The following is a 16,203-nucleotide window of genomic DNA, read 5'->3' as shown; positions in this document are numbered from 1 at the left end:
TCTAACTCTTCAGGGAGATTTTGCAGCTAAGCTTTCTGTTTAATATTTCTGTTGGCATTTTTATTTTTAAGTTAGTGGCGCTGTGGCTTAGCAGTGGCAGGGCCATTTTCCCAGGGACAATGGGGAGGGGTTAAGCAGGGGAAAGGGCCATTCTCCAGAACTAGGCTGGGGGAGCTGTGGCACTCCATATGTTCTTGAATGATAATTCTTGTCTTCCCTGAGCATTGGCTGCGCAGGCTGAGGCTGGGAGTTGGGAGTCCAACAGTATATGGAGGGCCACATGTTCCCTGTTTCATGCTTTAGAGACTTCTCCCAAAACTTTGAGAAATAAATGTTGCAGGCATTCAACTAGTGAGTTCTAAAGTGAGACAGGCTGAGGCACAACACACACACACCCTTCCTATTGCGAGGTGTGCCAGAATTGTTGCTTCTGTATAAGTGCTCCTAGATACTCGGAGACTTGATTAGTCCAGTTTCCTTGCTGCCAGTTAGCTCTCTGCCCATGGGTGTACCCAGCATGGGGCAGGGGGGTGTAGCTGCCCCCCCCAGAAGGCCAAACTGCGGGCCCGACTAGGGAAGCAAATACCCTGCGCAGGCGCCCCGCTTGTTGAAACGGGAGGGGGGGGAGGAAACGCTGCTGGTGCCACGGCTCCTCGGCGGCAGCTCCTCTCAGCCCGCCCTGCCTACATTTGCACCAATTACCGCCCACTAAAGCCTTCGTGCCTCCCAATGGAAAGCCCTGCCCGGCGGCAACCTCTCCTTCCTAAGAGTTCTGCTGGGCTGGCAAGCAAAGGAGACGCGGCTCCCTGCATTGGTTGCAGCCGCTGCCGCGCTCTGCCTCCCGGTAGGCTTCACTGCGATCGTCGGCGCCGCGGGCTGGGAATCGCCCCCTTCCCCCCCTCCGCACCCCCCTGAGTTAGGAGTTGCTACTGAGACTCCTCCTGGGCCGGGAGAGGAAGTGCACCGACAGGAGCCAGTTCAGCCTCAGCGGGCAGAAGCCCGCAAAGGAGGAGTGGGGGGCGGCGCCCAAAGGCGGTGGTCGTGGCTGCTGCAAGGAAGCTGCATGGGGGCGCTTGCGCCGGATTGCCGGCGGCAGGAGTAGCCCAGCGGCAGTGACCCTTCCTCGCCGCCCCCCACCCCCGGCAATAGGAAAGGAGCTGCCTTGGGGGGGCGGCACAGCTCTCCGCTCCCCCTGCATGCATTGCCCTCTCCGGGCATTGGCTGCTGTTTCCTTCTTTGCAATCCCCCCCCCAGCCACTCTCCCTTGCTGCCCCTGCCGAGAGAGGGGCGTTGAGGGCGGGGGAGCCGCCGCCGTAGGGTCGCAGCTGGGGGGGGGCTCGCTCGCCTGCACTGCGCCACCCCACCTTCTTCTTCTTCTTTGAGGGTCTCAGCTTGGCGGGGGGGTCCCCCAGTATCCTCCCAGGCCACGGGGGGGTGGCCCCCCAGGACTAGCAGACCTCTGAGCTCCTTCCCCATCCCAGATATATAGGGTGGGAACTGGCAAGGCTTCAGGGGGAGCTGGAGGAGGGAAAGCAGGGCCCAAAGGGGTTTTTCAGGGGGGTGGCTAGCCGTAAATGGATGGGAGCGGTGTTTTCAGAGCAGGGCCGTGTTAAGCATACCTGGCACCCTGGCACTGTGGTGTGACGGATCCCTCTGGCGCCCCCACCCCGCCCCGTTTCCCGGGGTTCATTTAGTGGCTGCAGCCGCCGCAGAGTCATCGGGCCCGCTGGCCCTGTAGCCCCGCCCACATTCCCACTTTGTGGCCCCTCCCCTTCCGTGCCTTGGCCCCGCCCCTGAACGACCATGGCTCCCCCCCCCTAGTTTTGATCCTGGGTACGCCCCTGTCTCTGCCAGTGACCAGCAACTGCTAGCCTGTGGGCCACATGGTCCATGGACAGCCACAGGTCACATGTGTCCTCCTTGTTCCAAAAAGCAAGGAGCTTCTCACGTACAACCCTCACAACTGGCTTCAGGAGGGATTGTGGAGGAACTGCTGGAAGGACCAGGGCTGCTGCTGTATGTTCATATTTCCTCATCAGAAAGGCAGTGTAGTGACATGGAGCTTCCAAATCTTGGCTTCAGCTAAGTTTTAAGTTTGCAAGCTCTGTATGCAGTTGCTGTGTGTTGCCAGTGTTACCTGCAACTCACAGTAAGTTGGTGTCAAAGGTGAAAATGGCGAAGCAAGGTTAGTACCTTGCAAATGTGTCTTTCCCCTCCATTGTGAATGCTCATAAGAGCACAAGAAGAGCCTGCTGGATCAGGCCATCTTAGTCCGGGATTCTGTTCTCATGGTGACCGGCCAGATGCCTGTAGGAAGCCCATAAGCAGGACCCAAGCAGAGAAGGGCACTCTCCAGCAACTGAAGCGTTTCCAGCAAACTGGCAATCAGAAGCGTTACTGCCTCCAGCTGGGGAGGGAAAGCATTGCCATCATGGCTGGTTAGCAGCCACTGATAGCCGTCTCCTCCATGAATTTGTTAAATCATCTTTTAAAGCTATCCAACTTGGTGGCTATCACTGCCTTCTGTGGGAGTGAGTGTCATCATTTTAACGATCCACTGCATGAAGAAGTCCTTTCTTTTATCCCTCCTGAATATTTCAACATTCAGCTGCATTGTATGTCTACAAGTTTTAGTGCTATTAGAGAGGGAGGAAAAACTGTTCTGTATCCACTTTCTCCATGCCATGCATAATTTTATTTCTTACCTTTTCTCTAAACTCAAGATCCCCAAATGTTGCAACCTTTCCTCATAGAGAACTTGATCAATTGGGTTGGCCTTTTCCGAACCTTTTCCAACTCTACCACATCCTTTTTGAGGCGAGGCAATCTTCCAAATGCAGTAATGCCATACGTTTGTGTAAAAGCGTTATGATACCAGCAGCTATATTTTCAGTTCCGTTCCTAATGATCCCTTGCATGGAATCTCCCTTTCTCATAGCTGCCACACATCATCTTTGAGCCATCCACTATGGCCCTAAGGTCTTGTTCTTGGCCAGTCATTGCCAGTTCAAACCCCATGAGCATATGTGTGGAATTAAGGTTTTTTGCCCCCACAGCCATCACTTTACACTAGTTTACATTGAATTGCATTTGTCATTTTAACCACCCATTCACTCAGTTTGGAGTGGTCCTTTTGTAGCTCTTCGCAATTTTTGTTTTTGTTCTAATGACCCTGAACAGTATCACCAGCAAACCTGACTGCCTCACTTCTCACCCCTAACTCTAGATTGTTCATGAACAAGTTAAAAAACACAAGCCTGAATACCAATCCTTGGAGGACTCCCAATTTCAAAAGCCCTCTTTTGGGTTAAGTGCCAAATTTATTCGTACTCTCATCTACCTATTACTTAAACAATTCCTGTTGCACTTCTTCCTGCAACTTTTTGGTAACAACTTTTAAAATTATTATCTGAGGGAAGAGAGTAGCATTATTATTATTATTATTATTATTATTATTATTATTATTATTATTATTATTTCCATCTTCGTTGTTTTTCAGGTGGGTCCATGTAATCTGTGCAATCGCTGTCCCTGAAGCTCGCTTCCTCAATGTCATTGAGCGCCACCCTGTAGACATCACTGCCATTTTGGAGCAAAGGTGGAAACTGGTAAGGGCCCATCAAAATGGGCAGGAAAAAGGAGGGACGTAACTTGAAAAGTGTCGCAGGGTGTTAGCCTGCTGAGAGCTCTGGCAGACTTTGGCTTGGGGGTTAGAAGAGGCTCTGTTATGCCGTTGAGTTTCTCCCTCCCCCTACAAAGGGGGCTTTGGTTCATGCTGTGGAGGTAAAATGCATTCATTATTCAGGCCAGAGTGACGGCTCTGAATTGATACACAAGCGATAAATTGTGTGGAGCTAGCTCCTTTATGGATAACCTGACATTTCCAGCTCGCCGTCCTCTTCATTACCCACGCTTGTAACAGCAAATTAAAAATCCTTTTTTTACATGGGACTTGCTTGTTCTGCTTAATGGGCCTCCCCAGAGAAATCTGTTAAGTCCTCTGCAGCTGCCATGAGGCTTTACGGCTTGTCCCATCCCTTTGTCTGCTCTGCATTTCCTTGCTGTTTTGAATAGCAGTTTCATAGAATGTATTTGGTCTTTTTTGCCACTCGCCCTTGTTGTTTCAGGAACCACATGCACTGGCCCATATGCAAGTTTTAGAATCAAGAGCCTCAAAATGCAAACACGTACATACACACATAAACACAAATTGGGAGAGTTTCCAGCTGCTCCCAATAATCCCTTCATTCCTTGGGTGGTGGGATGAGCAGATCTGAAGGGCTGGGGGCAAATCATGGTGTTGAGTCTAACTACGGCACTCCACGTAAGGAGCTGTGCTGAACTGCAGCAAACAGAAATGAAGAGGCACACTCCTCCTCCACCTTGCTGCAAGAATCTGTTGAAAGAATCCTTAGCTCAGTAGTAGAGCACATATTTTGCCTCTAGAAGGTCCCTGGTCCAGTCCTCCATTAAAGGGCTCTGGAAAGATCTCTGCCTGTCTTGGAGAACAGATGAGGTCTGATTAAGGCACATGAAGAAGAGCCTCTGATGATGATTGCTGGGTCCAGGTTGGTTCATATGGGGAGAGGCAGTCTTGAAGGTATTGCAGTCCTGAGTCATTTAAAGTTTTATAGGTCAAAACCAGCACTTTGAATTCGGCCTGGAAACTGATTGGCAGCCAGTGCAGTCAAGACAGGATTGGCGTTATATGCTCAAACCGTCTTGCCCCGGTGAGCAACTTGGCCAATGAATTCTGCAGCGACTGAAGTTTCCAAACCCATATTCAGAGGCAGCCCCATGTATAATGCATTGCCGTAATCTAGCCTAGTATTTGAATTCTTGTTCAGATTGTGCAGCTCCTCATGCCATAAAGAGAGAAATAGCTCCCTCCCTTTTTTGCAATGAAATCTTGAGTGGGTTAAATAGACCGGGCTTGAATTAGTCTCAGTGGGAGAGCGAATCAGGCAAGACATCTTGCAGAAGATGAGCCCCCTGCCGCAGTTAACTAGTTTAAAAGCAAGAAACCTAGCACCCAAATCCACTGCTTGTTCTCCTTTGCACATTTCACCATGTAGTGACAGGAGGTCTTTTAAGGAAACACTCAGGCACAACTGTCTAATTGCTTCAGGAAAAAAAGTTCTATGAGCTGGTTCTTGCTTCGAAGAAGGAGCAGGTGGTGATATAAAGGTCAATGAGGCTTGGGATCCTAGGTGGCAGAACAAAGAATCGGGGAGAGGGCAGGAAGAGCATATTGTGATAATAAAGGTTTAAGCAGACAGTTATCTTGAGTTTTGAAAAGACAGGTTTTCTGTCTTCCTTCCATGTGGTGTCATCTGGGACTAGGCCTATTGTTTCCAGAATAAAGGCTGAAAGCTAGAGAATTTGCCCAAGTCTACCCAAAGTCTCCATAACTGAACAAGGAGATGAGGCCTGGTCCCCCTGCTCAAACTCTCAACGCTGCAGGTTGGGCTCAGTCGTAACTGCTAAGGGCAGGGGAGGGCAGGGTATGTCCATAAACCCCGTGCTTCTGCATTCACACTGCTGGAGTGTAGAATTTGCATATGATTAGCAGCTGTTCTTCCCTCTCCTTCCTTGCGGGGTTTTAAGCAGAGGTTGGATGGCCATCTGTCACAGATGCTTTAGCTGAGTTTCCTGCATTGCAGAGGGTTGGACTAGATGGCACCTGGGGTCCCCTCCAACTGTACAATTCTATGATTCCAAAGGGCCACTTTGATAAGACACACACACACACACACACACACACACACCCTGCTGCCAAGGTTCCATTGACCTCATCACTGTTCTTATCTCTGGGGGACCAGATTTGGCCCCAGAGCTTCTAGTTGCTGACCCCTTGTCTAATATTTGATTTTGATGCTGTGGAATAAATGCTGTTATGGCACAGTGAAGGAAAACTGCTGTCTTCATCTTGCTATTTCTGTTTGCTTTACAAATTTTGTTAGCTGGGTGGTGGAGGGGGTCCCTCCTTTAGGGGGGAGGGACCTGAGCTGTGGCCCCGCCACACATGTCAGGTATCAAGGCCAAGCTCTCCTTTGTCATACGTGCAATGTGCTGCTTGGTTTAGCAACAACACCATTTGTGTGGCTCCTGATTAATGGGGCTTTGCGGGCCCGCATCAGTAAATTATTTACGATGCATAGATTCGGAATAATTAGCTGTCATCTCCTCTGTGGAGTACATGAAATGTAGCTTCCATCATGGGGCAAACAGGCCATTTCTTACTCTTAGCAATGATGGTGGCGATGATAACGATTTTTCAGCATGGCTTTATTTCTGAGGTTTGTTTGTAGGCACATGGTTTCTCCTTTGCTCCCTTCATCTCATACCTTTAAAAGATTACTGCTGCTTCTTCCCTGGTAACGTTTTATCTTGAGAGACTGATGATGGCTGGGGGAGATGCTCAGCTTCTTCCTCCTTGTCTGACTTGTCAGGATGCATTTATGGCAGAGCGTGTCTCCTCCTCCCCCTGCTTTGGTGTGTTGTTAACTTAATTTGCTAGAAAATTGGTTTTGAGTTGCGTGGGTTGAGTGACCGGAGGCGATGATGAGAGGCAGAATGTAGATGAGTGGGTGGTTCTAGATCAGCAAGTTTTAAACGGTGTTTCAGGGAACCCCAGAAGTTTTTCTCAATGAGAAGAAAAGCAGGCAAGCTCACTCCTGGAAAAGAGCTCCTGGGGTCAATGGAAGTAACATGGTCCAAATAGTACGGTTGTCGCGTTCAGCAGGCAGGGATCCAGAGGCGCACAGTGTGAGTTAGTAGACATTTTCCATAGTGGGAAGATAGCGGGGCTGCAAGAGGTATCTATTTTAGCAGCGTCTCTCACTTGCAAAATAAAAAAAATTCCTTCCAGTAGCACCTTAGAGACCAACTAAGTTTGACATTGGTATGAGCTTTTGTGTGCGTACACACTTCTTCAGATACACACTTGCAAGTTTCTCAGACTGAGGAACTGAGCTTGAAGCAGTAGCTAGGCCCCTGCTGGCTCCTCTGGTCTGGATGCCCTGAGAAAAGCTACAGTACAGTCAGTGTCTGGCATTCTAACATGTGGCACTCCCAAGAGCTGCCCTAGTCTTTGGCAATTGTTTTTGAGATAGTGTTAGATACCTTCTAGCATGTGGTCTTGGTCTGTGCTGACCCAGCTGTTGCACCCTTGAATGCACCCCAGAATTCCCTGCACAGCCCACATCTTCAAGGGCAGGCATGTGGAGAGAGTTCCTGGAAGAGAGGCCCTTCCCAGTGCTGGCTCATTTCAGCTTCAATCAGATCTACATTGGAAGCCATTCCAGTTGCCTCTGTCAGCACTGAAAGGTGGCACTGCTAATTGCATTTCAGAAAGGAGGAGGTGGGCTGGACCTTTGGGTTTTGCACCGCCCGGCCTTTGTTTGCCCCTGAGCCGGCCTTTGCCACAACTTGAAATGTAGTTGCTCTTAATAATCTCTGCCTTTCTATCACTGTGCAAGGTCTGCTCAAATGCCAGAGTGACAGCTAGGGGTCAGACGTTTGAGAATGACAGGCATGATGCATTATAAAAGGGGAAAGGTATTGAAGCAATAGAAGGAATGTTGGATTGTTTCTTCCAATAATGGGGGGAAAGAAGCCATAGTTCAAGAAGAAATTGGGCAAGTCGAATAAATTTTGGGGGTAAATTATTTTGATGTAGCTATAGGGCGGAACTTTTGAGTTTTTCAAGGAACAATTAGTACATGGACTAAATCTGCTACAGTGGCTGACATGCTCTATGAGTAATTTTTTAGTGACTGATATATTTTTGTGTATGTTCCTGTATTGGTCTGGCATGTAGTTTTGATGTATTTTCATTTGTGCACATTTTGATACTTCAGTTTAGAAAACACACACAAAATGCCAGTGTTGGGGGCCTGTTGTGAAGTGTGCGATGAAGTCAGCTAGTCAATACCAGTGAAATCTCATTATTAAATTGCCAATACCCAAATCCCTCCCTGGATAGAACAACTGCTGATATATGACATGCCCTATAGCGGCACCTGAAGGGAATCTTCAGCTTCTCTCAGCTCAGACTACAAAAATGCAATACGCTGGCTAATAACTGTTAGTAAATATATAATCTGTCTGATGTCATTCAAAATATACGAATAAGCCACTTCAAAACAATGTATATATCATACAACACATCTCACAAAATAACTGCAAGTTGTTATATGTATCAGAGTCAAACAAAGGTTCACACAACCAGTGAATAGCAAGGAATGCCAAACCATCTCTCAAAGGAAGACGTCTCTCCAAAGTCTCAAAAGCACAGTGCATCCAGAATAGTTCAACTGTTTTGGAATAAAGTCTTCAGCTAGAAATGGAATCGCAAGCAATGAATGACAACAAAACTGAGCAACCTGTATGTAAGATATATAGTAGAACAAAATATATAAAGAGGTACATACTGAATAATTATCAATAAAATATACATACTAGTGAAGATCATGTTGTTGTTTAGTCGTTTAGTTGTGTCCGACTCTTCGTGACCCCATGGACCAGAGCACGCCAGGCACTCCTGTCTTGCACTGCCTCCCGCAATTTGGTCAAACTCATGTTCGTAGCTTCGAGAACACTGTCCAACCATCTCGTCCTCTGTCGTCCCCTTCTCCTAGTGCCCTCAATCTTTCCCAACATCAGGGTCTTTTCCAAGGATTCTTCTCTTCTCATGAGGTGGCCAAAGTATTGGAGCCTCAGCTTCAGGATCTGTCCTTCCAGTGAGCACTCAGGGCTGATTTCCTTCAGAATGGATAGGTTTGATCTTCTTGCAGTCCATGGGACTCTCAAGAGTCTCCTCCAGCACCAGAATTCAAAAGCATCAATTCTTCGGCAATCAGCCTTCTTTATGGTCCAGCTCTCACTTCCATACATGAAGATCATACTAGTGGATCAATGCTCACTGCTGCTGATGCTTACAACACAAAGGCATAGAACATATAAAGTTGACCACAGGTGTTTCACATCACAATTGTTGCAGACAATGTAAAGAAACGTAAAGCAACAGTACATCAATTCTGGCCTTACAATGCAAAGATGGCCCATAAAGTCTTGCCCAACCCCACGTGTATGTATCTGCCTCTAGGCTGGCAATTCACAAATGAAGATACTTGAATCGCAAAGGGGGGGGGCTGAAAGAGCAGGGCCTGTCATAAGTTTACCTCATGGCTGATGTGGAATGTGGCCTAGCCCGCACCCTAACAGCAGTTTCATCTGCAAAACAAATTGTTCCCAGGGATTCGAATATGTGAGCCAAGCTGCAGGTGGAGGCACAAGCATAGGAAGTCAAGTTGAAATTGCCAAAATGTCCATGGCGTGCCCATGCAGTAACACCAACCTTTATTCCTTCCCCAGAAATGTGTGTACTGCCGGAGATGGATAAAGAAAGTGTCAGGTGCCTGTATCCAATGCTCTCATGAACACTGTTCCACCTCTTTCCATGTCACCTGCGCCCACGCAGCAGGGGTGCCAATTGAGCCAGATGATTGGCCCTATGCTGTGTCCATCACCTGCTTCAAACACAAAGCGGGAAGCCACATGGTAGGTCTCCTCAGTGGTTTATCTCTCTTCCTTCACCCCTCTCTCTCTCTTTAAAGAAGCCTAATCTCGTCGTTGTTTTTAATCTGCCGTTTGTAGATCCCATTTTCAAGGGAGGTATCGCTAGCGCAGACGGTGATTACAAAGAACCGGAACGGTCTCTACTACCGGTGCAAAGTGATTGGCGTGACAACACAAACCTTCTACGAAGTCAATTTTGAGGATGGCTCCTACAGCGACAACGTTTATCCAGAGAACATTATTGTAAGTTAGCATTGGTTTGAGGTGGGAAAATCTTCTGTAGGTCTCTTTGCCATTCTAGAGGGTGTGTACTACTTTTATCTTTTCTGCTTATATGGCCGTGAGTCTTGTTTCTATTATTACTAAAATAAGAATTCTGTCTTCTTGAGTTAGATTTAAAAAAAGATAGTTTGAGCTGAAGATCTAGATCTAGTATGGAATTTATGAATGACAAAAAAATTGCTTCTGTTGTACCATCCAAGGAAGAGTGGTTTCACAAGGTTCACTGGTAAAACTTGCAGAATATGTGTATTTACATGATCAAGAAGTTTGTGATAAAAGATGGTTCAATTTATTTTATTATATACAGTCATACCTTGGATCTCGAACGCCTTGGCTCCTGAACAAATCGGCTCCTGGGCAATCGAAACCCAGAAGTGACTGTTCCGATTTCCGGACACTTTTCGGAAGCCGGGCGTCCGGCGCAGCTTCCGATTGGTTGCAGGAGCTTCCTGCAGCCAATCAGAAGCCAAACTTTGGTTTTCGAACATTTTGGAAGTCAAATGGCCTTCTGGAATGGATTCCGTTCGGCTTCCAAGGTACGACTTGGCTTATATAGGGCCTTTTCCACTGTTCTCATAAATGGGGCATGTTAGATAAATGAGAGATTAAAATTGATAGAGGTGTGTGTATTCTCTCTTGCTATATATTAAAATTGTAAAGCCGTAATTGTGCTGCAGCTTGTGTGGCCACCTCCAGCTTGATGACAGAACGACAGGCAAGCAAAACAGCGGAAAGTGGTAGCAAGCTGTTTGAAATGCCTACCGCCCTACTTTAGAGTGTGGTTTGGCAAATGGCTTTCTGAAGACCATCCTCCCTTCTGTTAAACATTGCTTCATTGGAGAGGTGCTTCAGGTGGGAAAGTCTGGGGTAGGTGAGGAGGGAGCGAGATGTCAAGAGAGGAGGGATTGGCCCAGGTGTGGGAGAAGGGTTGGCAATGGAGTCCGCAGGTATGTGGGGTTGGCAAGCAGGGATGGCAGCCCCTTGTATTCTATATTTTGTATATGCAATTATTAAAGAAAACAAGCTGGATCAGACTAAAGGCCCATCTAGAACTGCATCCTGTTCTCACACATGGCTAGTCAGAGGCCTGTGAGAAGCATAGCTGCCAAGTTTTCCCTTTTCTCGCGAGGAAGCCTATTCAGCATAAGGGAAAATCCCTTAAAATAAGGGATAACTTGGCAGCTATGGTGAGAAGCCAGCAAGCAGGATCTGCACAAGCATCAACTCCACCCCCCACCCCCCTTGTATTCATGGACTTACTGCCCTCATGCTGCAGAAGTATGTAGAGATCATGTCTGGTAGCCTTTTATAGCCTTACCTTACTATTTGTGCTTGGGGTCTTTCATTGAAAATCCTGTAAAACGTGTCTGTGGGTGTTTGCCTGCTACAGCCCCTTCCCAGACTTCCTTAATTGAAAGTGTTAAGGTGCCAGCCATTTCTGCGTGCTCCCCTCCCTCCCTCCCTCCCACAGTCCCTCTGACTTTCTTCCCTGACTTGTCTCTCAGAGCAGAGACTGCCTCAAGATGGGGCCACCCGCTGAGGGAGAGGTGCTTCAGCTGCAGCTGACGGATGGCATCACTCACCAAGCCAAGTTTATTGCTGCCCAGGTCAGCCAGATCTTTCAGGTAAGCATCCAGCAATCCCTTTGCCTTTGCCTTCCAGGCTACTTTTACTAGCAGGGAAATGGACTTGTTTCTGGAATACAAAGATGGACTGGTGACTTCCCTGGAGTGATGTTTCCTGACTAGGGTTGCCAGACTCAATAGAGGACAGGACTTCTGTGCCTTTAATTGCCATGCTCTCTTTTGAGGCTCTGCTGGTTTCTCTTTAAGGTTTCCAGACTCAAAAGAGAGCAGGGCAATTAAAGGCACAGAAGTCCTGTCCTCTATTGAGTCTGGCAACCCTATTCCTGATGTGTGTGCTGCTCCTCCATGTTCTGGAGAGAACTGTATGTTAGCAAGCAAGCCCTGCTGAGAGGGTTATGCCCTTTAAACTGGAGCCATCTTGATTCATGGCGTAATCATTTCCCAATTGGATATGCATCGCTTAAGAGGAATAACGCATACAACCAAATGGTGAACAGAACGAGAACCCGTTTTCTGGGGCTAAATAGCCTTGGTTAGGTTTAGAAGGAAGGATGGTTGGCTGGTCCCACACGGGTTATGAAATGTAAGCTGGAGGTCAGATTGCTTGATGGCCACACTCATTCCCCTCTGTAGGTAGAGTTTGAAGACGGCTCACAGCTGATGGTCAAAAGAGGCGAGATCTACACCCTGGAAGAGGAGCTTCCCAAGAGAGTAAAATCACGCTTGGTAGGTTTCTCAGGGCTTACTTTTTACAAAGCTGCTGCTGCTTTGAATTGTTTACCAGGACAACTTTTGCTGCAGTGGAGAGAAGTCATGTCCCCTTTATAGTCACTGACTTTGTTAAATAGGTTACCTGTTGGCTAGGGGCAGCCTGAGGTATTTTGGCACCTGAGGAAAAATAATTTATAGTGCCCCAGCCACTGTGGGCAGCTTCCAACAAAATAGATAAAAAGTTGTTGTTGTCTCCATCACCATTGCTATTATTATCATTATCATTATTATTATTATATCATCAGTATTATGTGGTGTGAATGTGGCATTCTTCTTCTTTTTCTTCTTCTTCTTCTTCTTCTTCTTCTTCTTCTTCTTCTTATTATTATTATTATTATTATTATTATTATACCACCATATTTGTGACTCTATCCACCCCTTGGAGAAACCGAGTGATCAATAAATGGTGTTGTATTCATTCAGAAATCTCATAAAGTGACGCTTGGGTCCACGAGGAGATGCTTTCACCAATTGTCCCACCTCAGGATTAATTCAAGTTCATTGGTCTAAGAGGGTCTCCTGCCTTTTGTGAAATTTTGTCTCCTCTCGTCTGAAAGGGTGCTTGAGTTCTCTCTGCCTTCTGCCTTCCTCTCACACCTGTCATTCTCCTGTTGCCCTTCTAGTCGCTCAGCACTGGGACGCCTCAGGAAGGTGCCGTCTCGGGAGACGACTTGAAAGCAGCCAAGCGCCCTCGGGTGGGCAACACCAAGAGCCCCGAAGACCCTGGGCCCAGCCCCAACTACCTTGCCATCATGGAGACCCTGCTGCAGACACCGTTCCAGCCAGGAGCACAGAGCAGCACTATGTTCTAAACCCAGAGGAACAGTGATTTTAATTTTTTTCTTAAAAAAAGACGCAACTTTTTAAAGCATCCTTTTTCACATCCCTGCGAAAAGTAATTTAACTAGAAAACTGTGGCGTGGGAAACCCCAGCCTTTGTGCAATAACTTGCAAATTAATAATTTTATTCTGTTCTTGGTGTGGACTTCAGAGGAGCTTGTCTTGCTCTGGCCTACCTCTGTTCTTCCTGTTGATGAACTTTTGAGTAGACAAAACATTTTTGGGGGGAGGTGGGTAACCTTCTGCACAGAAACTTTGGAAGAATATGTGTCAATGGAGCTTTGTGCAACTGAACCTTTGATTCTTTGTTTTTTGTTTGTTTTCAGTGGTTAAAAGCTTGGAGAAGTGTTCACTCCAGTTTTTAAATCTGTTTTTTTCCTCCCTTACTCTCTCAATATATATTTTCCTTCTTTTCTGTATTTCTTAAAAAGGTGCTATTTCCCTGACTACTGAAGCCGCCTTTTTGGAATTAGCAATTGCATTTAAAAAACAAAACAATACAAGCAGCAGCAATGTAATGAAAAAGTGAAGTGTTTCTACTCCCCCCCCCCCGAACATGGCTTTAAAACAAATGAACCCCCAGGTTTTATTGGAGGGAGGGCAGGTTTTATTGAAACACCTCTTTTATGTTGGGGTAATGTTTGTGTTGAACAAAGAAAGTTTTCCTTTAGCCGAAATGTTTTATAATAAATGAGAGCATCACAACAGAACCACTACTGGACAGAATTCAGTGTTAACCCTTTCATAAAAGTCAATAAGTTGCCTGTTGCAATCACCACCATTGTGTTGGACGTTTGGGAAGGTTGGATATTATTTCCCTGGCATTGTGAGTAAGTCAATTGACTGTTCTTTGGCAGGTGATGGAAGGAGGTAGTCAAATGAACTGTTGCTACATTGGGCGGAGGTGTGGGGGTGTGGTCCTGATTCCCGTGCAGACGAAGTTATGAGCTGCAGGAGTCGTTTAGCAGGAGCGAGACATGACAGCATGTCTTGGTTCAGCTTGAACTGGTGACAGCTTGCTTTTGCTCAGTTGCAGCAACTTGGTGACTGCACAAATCAACCCTTTTGGGGGCGGTTGGGGGGGCAGGGAGAAGAGGTTAGCCTGTACTCTGTATACAGGGTTTGCCACATGCTTCAAATGGTCCCAAGTATGATCTGTACCAAAAATAATTTTCCCTCACTTCACCGTTTTCTGAGAAGCTCTTCCTTCCTTGATTGTGGGTCTGGAAGAGGAGAGTCAAAAGCAGGGGTCAGCAAACTTTTTCAGCAGGGGAATGGTCCACTGTCCCTCAGACCTTGTGGGGGGCCGGACTATATTTTGAAAAGAGAAGGAAAAGAACGAATTCCTATGCCCCACAAATAACCCAGAGATGCATTTTAAATAAAAGGACACATTCTACTCATGTAAAAACATGCTGATTCCCGGACCGTCCACGGGCCGGATTTAGAAGGCAATTGGGCCACATCCAGCCCCCGGGCGTTAGTTTGGGTACCCCTGGTCAAAGGGCTTGTTCCCATGGCGTTTTCCGCTTCTGGAAACACCCTTTCCTGAGACAAAGGCTTTGAATTTATTGGGGGTTTGAGGAACCAGAACAAGCAAGTTGGGGGCCCTGATAAAGTTTCCAGCTATATTAGCCTTTCCAGGTGTTCAATCCATATGTGTGTGTGTGGGGGTCATCCCTCGCCCTGACTTGCCTTTATCTGTTGGCTTGATCATTTGCACAATGTTATAATTTCCACGCACACAGCTTCTGTTAATGCTGGCAAACATGGCATTCTGTGTCTCTTAAGTGGCAGGCCTCACCCCCTCCCACCCCCTGGGTATGCATCCATGTCACATGGCTTAAGCAAAGAAGAAAAGGAAGTACAGTATTTAAATGGAAGATTCCTCCAGGAGCTTGTCCCGATAGGGAGGGGAAATCTTTTCTACAGGATGCATTTCGTAATGGACCCTGCTTTTTACCCTTCCTCATTAATGGGTGCCAATAAGATTGTGTGCCGGGTTAGTGAAGGAAAAGAGAAAGATAGGGAAAGGTGAGCTTGGAAGCCCACCAGCTTTCATCTCACAAACATTGTTTCCTTCCCGGTGGTGGCGCCTGCCCTGTGGAACGCCCTCCCAACAGATGTCAAAGAGGAAAACAACTACCAGACTTTTAGAAGACATCTGAAGGCAGCCCTTTTCAGGGAAGCTTTTAATGTTTAATAGATTATTGTGTTTTATTTTTCTGTTGGAAGCCACCCAGAGTGGCTGGGGAAACCCAGCCAGATGGGCGGGGTATAAATAATAAATTATTATTATATTATTATTATCCCCCCCTCCCCACACCCTCTGCCCCCTGGGGGGGGAGCAAACTAAAAACTTGCCTGACAAAACAGGATCTGAGCAACCAGTTTATAAATTTCATTGCCGTGGAGAATCAGGATGCAACTGAAACTTTCCTCGTGTGTGCAGCAGTTCCCTCCTTGGAAGAAGAAAATGGCATAAAGGGTAGTACCGCTTGTATAAAGGACATTTTTTTAAAAAACAACAACAACAACATACATTTTGTGTTGGTTACTGGGTTCAAGTCAGTATTGGGGTGTGTGAATGGAGCTGCCTCTTTATTTTCCTGATAATCCCTGGGAGGGGAGTGGTGTATTTGTTCAGGGCAGGTTGGTTGCAAGAGAATGGGGCATGGTGGGGTCCACTGAATGGATAAATGCTGACTGAAATATCACCATTGCTGTATTTATTGTGTATATTTAAATTGTACAAAAGAGGTAACAAAAATGTTGTTCTCCCCTGCCCCCCCCACAAAAAAATATTCCGATGGTGACCTTTGTTTCTGCTTATCCCGTGAACCTGGCTTTTGTAGAACATCTTTTCTTTTTGTTGGTTGTTGTTTCTGTTTTATCCCCCATCCACCACACTTGTTTTTCTAATACACTTACCAGTTTTGGAATGTTTTTGTGATCTCTTTGGGGAAAGGGCCTCCGTAGGAGGAAGCACTAGCAAATCCCCCTCACTTCCTTGCCCACACTCCGCTCCACTGAATTTATATTTGCAAGTGGTCTGTGTGTGATACATCTCTAGCTAGCTACCAGGGTTTGCTTACTCTTAAAACAATCTCATTTTGTTTTAGTTTCCCCCTCTATAATTAAT

The 16,203-nt window shown here is 46.8% G+C and overlaps 1 protein-coding gene across 3 annotated transcripts in view; it reads left to right on the top strand.

The window, feature by feature from the left end:
- The window catches only part of KDM4B (lysine demethylase 4B), a 194,247-nt gene extending 178,244 nt beyond the window's left edge, over window positions 1-16,003 (top strand). For all 3 annotated transcript variants that reach the window (XM_035119112.3, XM_035119108.3, XM_088672965.1), the window contains 6 exons: window positions 3,500-3,608; window positions 9,379-9,564; window positions 9,661-9,825; window positions 11,370-11,489; window positions 12,084-12,176; window positions 12,845-16,003. In XM_035119112.3, the coding sequence (XP_034975003.3) occupies window positions 3,500-3,608; window positions 9,379-9,564; window positions 9,661-9,825; window positions 11,370-11,489; window positions 12,084-12,176; window positions 12,845-13,033 (862 nt within the window). In that variant the 3' untranslated portion in view covers window positions 13,034-16,003. The remainder of the gene's footprint in view (window positions 1-3,499; window positions 3,609-9,378; window positions 9,565-9,660; window positions 9,826-11,369; window positions 11,490-12,083; window positions 12,177-12,844) is intronic.
- Window positions 16,004-16,203: the final 200 nt, after the last annotated feature.

The sequence above is a fragment of the Zootoca vivipara genome, chromosome 6, assembly GCF_965207765.1.
Source record: "Zootoca vivipara chromosome 6, rZooViv2.hap1.1, whole genome shotgun sequence".
NCBI classification, from domain to species: domain Eukaryota; kingdom Metazoa; phylum Chordata; class Lepidosauria; order Squamata; family Lacertidae; genus Zootoca; species Zootoca vivipara.
The sequence above is the reverse complement of the archived record's forward strand: the minus strand, read 5'-3'. Positions and strand labels throughout refer to the sequence as shown.